Source organism: Microcaecilia unicolor, chromosome 1 (genome assembly GCF_901765095.1).
Source record: "Microcaecilia unicolor chromosome 1, aMicUni1.1, whole genome shotgun sequence".
NCBI lineage: Eukaryota > Metazoa > Chordata > Amphibia > Gymnophiona > Siphonopidae > Microcaecilia > Microcaecilia unicolor.
The window spans coordinates 640772906-640776117 of record NC_044031.1 but is presented as its reverse complement, the minus strand read 5'-3'; the positions used below and the strand labels follow the sequence as shown (position 1 = coordinate 640776117).

The 3212-nt window shown below is 41.3% G+C and overlaps 1 protein-coding gene across 1 annotated transcript; it reads left to right on the top strand.

Moving 5' to 3' along the window:
* Positions 1-511: 511 nt before the first annotated feature.
* On the top strand, positions 512-2826 carry LOC115461148 (olfactory receptor 151-like). The gene is made up of 2 exons (XM_030190757.1): positions 512-592; positions 1865-2826. The coding sequence occupies exons 1-2, from the start codon at positions 541-543 to the stop codon at positions 2824-2826; spliced, it is 1014 nt and encodes a 337-aa protein (XP_030046617.1). The 5' UTR covers positions 512-540.
* Positions 2827-3212: the final 386 nt, after the last annotated feature.

The window sequence follows — 3212 nt, the reverse complement described above, 5'->3', positions numbered from 1 at the left end:
ACAATTCTTACTTGGATGGTCTTTCAAAAATTTCCCTCCATGTCTTTTTATATGAAGTGATGTTATTATATGTATATGTTTTTATATATCTAAATGTAGGAAAATCTTTACAACAATTGATATATATTTATTCATATGATGTATATTATTTTAATGCTAGGACCCCTGACTTAGGCAGTTGCCAACACATGGCCATGTCAAGTCAACAATAAATGAATAACCAGATTGTGGCTCCAGTGGCATCATTATTCCCCTGCCTGTCTCCACCTTTTGCTATTGCGGTAACTTTACCATGACAGTAGATAATAAAGATAAAGGGTTCTCTTGTCCTCAAAAGTTCATGTCTCAATAAATTGGTTAATCTATAAATTGACACCTGCTTCTTTGCATGTTTTTACTGCTATAGACTAGGGGTCCCTTTGACAAGTGGTAAAATCTGGGCTTAGCATGTGTCCAATATAAGACTTTCCCAGATTTTACACAGCATTTTTAAAGCATTTTCTTTCTTTTCTGTTTTTCTTTTGTGCAGGTTGTACACTAATGTTGCCAGTAGCACATGGTACCTGCAAAAAGTTAATGTGGGAGGCCCTAGGTATGTCCATGTTAACCCTGCATTAACCAATTAGTGCACAGTAATCCTTACATACTAGCTAGTTAATCCTTCAATGCCCATTCTGCGCCCATGATACACCCTCTGGAAAAAATATTTAAAAAAATTAAGTAATGTATGAGCGTACCACAAGCAAACAGTCAAAATACCACACAATTCTTTAACGCTTTGCAGTAGCCTGTTTTACCCATGCTAAGTACTCGCTAGGGCTACAAAATCCTGAGTGGTGTACAATGAGTAGAAGTGAATCGATTTTTTTTACTCTTTCAAAAAGTACAAAGACTAGGGGACACTCAATAAAGTTACATGGAAATACTTTCAAAACAAATAAGAGAAAATATTTTTTTTTCACTCAACGAATAGTTAAGCTCTGGAACTCTGTGCTGGAGGATGTAGTAACAACGGTTAGCGTATCTGGGTTTAAAAAAAGGGTTGGACAGCAGTGGCGTAGCTACGTGGGGCCTGAGGGGGCCGGGGCCCCCGCAGATTCACCCCAGGACCCCCCTCCCGGCGAACCCGCCCCCGCCGCCGCCTACCTTTACTTTTGCTGGCGGGGGATCCCACTCCCCGCCAGCCGACGTCTTCTCAGTCCTTCCTGCTCTTCAATTTGTTTGCTGACGTCCTGCACGTTGTACGTGCAGGACGTCAGACTCAGAGAACAGTGCAGGACGTCAGCAAACAAATTGAAGAGCAGGAAGCGACTAAGAAGAAGACGTCGGCTGGCGGGGAGTGGGATCCCCCGCCAGCAAAAGTAAAGGTAGGCTGCAGCGGCGGCGGGTTCGCGGCGGGAGGGGGGGACGGCAATGTCGGCGGTGGGGGGGCGGCGCCGGGGGGAGGGCTAAAATGTGCCCCCTCCCCCCGGGCTCTGGCCCCCTCCCCCACGGAAGGCTGGCTACGCCCCTGTTGGACAGGTTCCTGGAGGACAAGTCCATAGTCTGCTATTGAGACAGACATAGGGAAGCCGCTGCTTGCCCTGGGATTGATAGCTTGGAATGTTGCTACTATTTAGGTTCCTGCCAGGTACTTGTGACCTGGATTGGCCGCTGTTGGAAACAGCATATTGGGCTAGATGGACCATTGGTCTGACCCAGTATGGCTATTCCTATATTCGTATATCCTAGTAAAAGGGTCCCAAAACTGATTGCCCTCTGAAAGTTGTTTGCATGCTATGTTCACCTAAAACTTAGATCTGTTAACTCTTTCATTGTGTGGTTAATTTTGGTCTTATACTTTTTTATTTTTTTATTTCTACAGTGGACGTTCAGCTGCTTTCTAGGGAAATGATACTAAGAAACCAAACCTCGCTGCATGAGTTCATCTTGATGGGATTCACTGATCTTCATAATCTACAGAGTTTTCTTTTCATAGTTTTTTTGTCCATATATGTTCTTACTCTACTGGGAAACATCAGCATCGTCACAATAATTAAGATTACTCCCAGACTTCACACACCCATGTATTTTTTTATTGGCAACTTATCATTAATAGATATTTGTTATTCTTCTACTATCGCTCCAAAAACATTAGTCAACTTAGTACTGGAGATTAAAGACATCTCTTATCTTGGGTGTGTTGTGCAACTGTACATTTTTGTGACTTTCGCCATTGCAGAGTGCTTTCTTCTTGCAGTGATGGCGTACGATCGTTATGTGGCTATATGTAACCCATTACTTTATCTTATTGTTATGAACAAGAGGGTTTGCTTCCTATTGGTGACCATTTTATACACAATAAGCTTGGTACTTTCTGCAGTACATACAAATAATGTCTTCTCTGTAGCTTTCTGTGGTCCCTATAAGATTAGCAGTTTCTATTGTGATCTCCTTCCAGTTTTAAAGCTCTCCTGCTTTGATACATTCATCAGGGAACTGGTGCTTTCTTCTATTTCTGTGATTGTTCTCCTAATCAGTATTTCTGGAGTATTTCTTTCATATATTTACATTATCTCCACTATCCTGAGAATACGCTCTTCAGAGGGGAGACGCAAAGCCTTTTCCACATGTGCCTCCCATTTCATCACAGTGACTTTATTTTTTGGGACTCTTATCTTTATATATGTGTTTCCTAGTTCTCATTACTCACTCAACAAAAATAGATGTGTTTCTGTAGTTTATACAATGATAATTCCTATGGTGAACCCTATGATCTATAGTCTCAGGAACAATGATGTCAAACAAGCAGTGAAAAAAATCATGAAGAAAAAACAGTCTTCTTAAGGAAAACACTACTCGCATGACTTATATTTAAAACAAAGTTTATTAAAATGAATAAATATTTGTAATTAATACATTGATATAGTTTTTTTTTTCTATAGATAAAGTAAGAAGAGATCTGCTGGAGGTTAAACAAGCCTGGTATTCAAAAACCATTTAACCAGGTAGAAGAGGCTTCAACCTGGTTAAATGGTGCTCAGCTGGCCATCTGGGAATATTCAGTGGGATATACCAAGATTGGGGGGGGGGGGGGGGGGGGGAGAGGGATTCTATATAGGGTGCCTAAAAAATCTGAGTGGAAAATGTTTCCGCCTCAGTGTATTCTATAAGGTGCATCTAGGTATGATATATAGAATACTCTTAGGCTGCAATCATAGTGCCTAAATCTA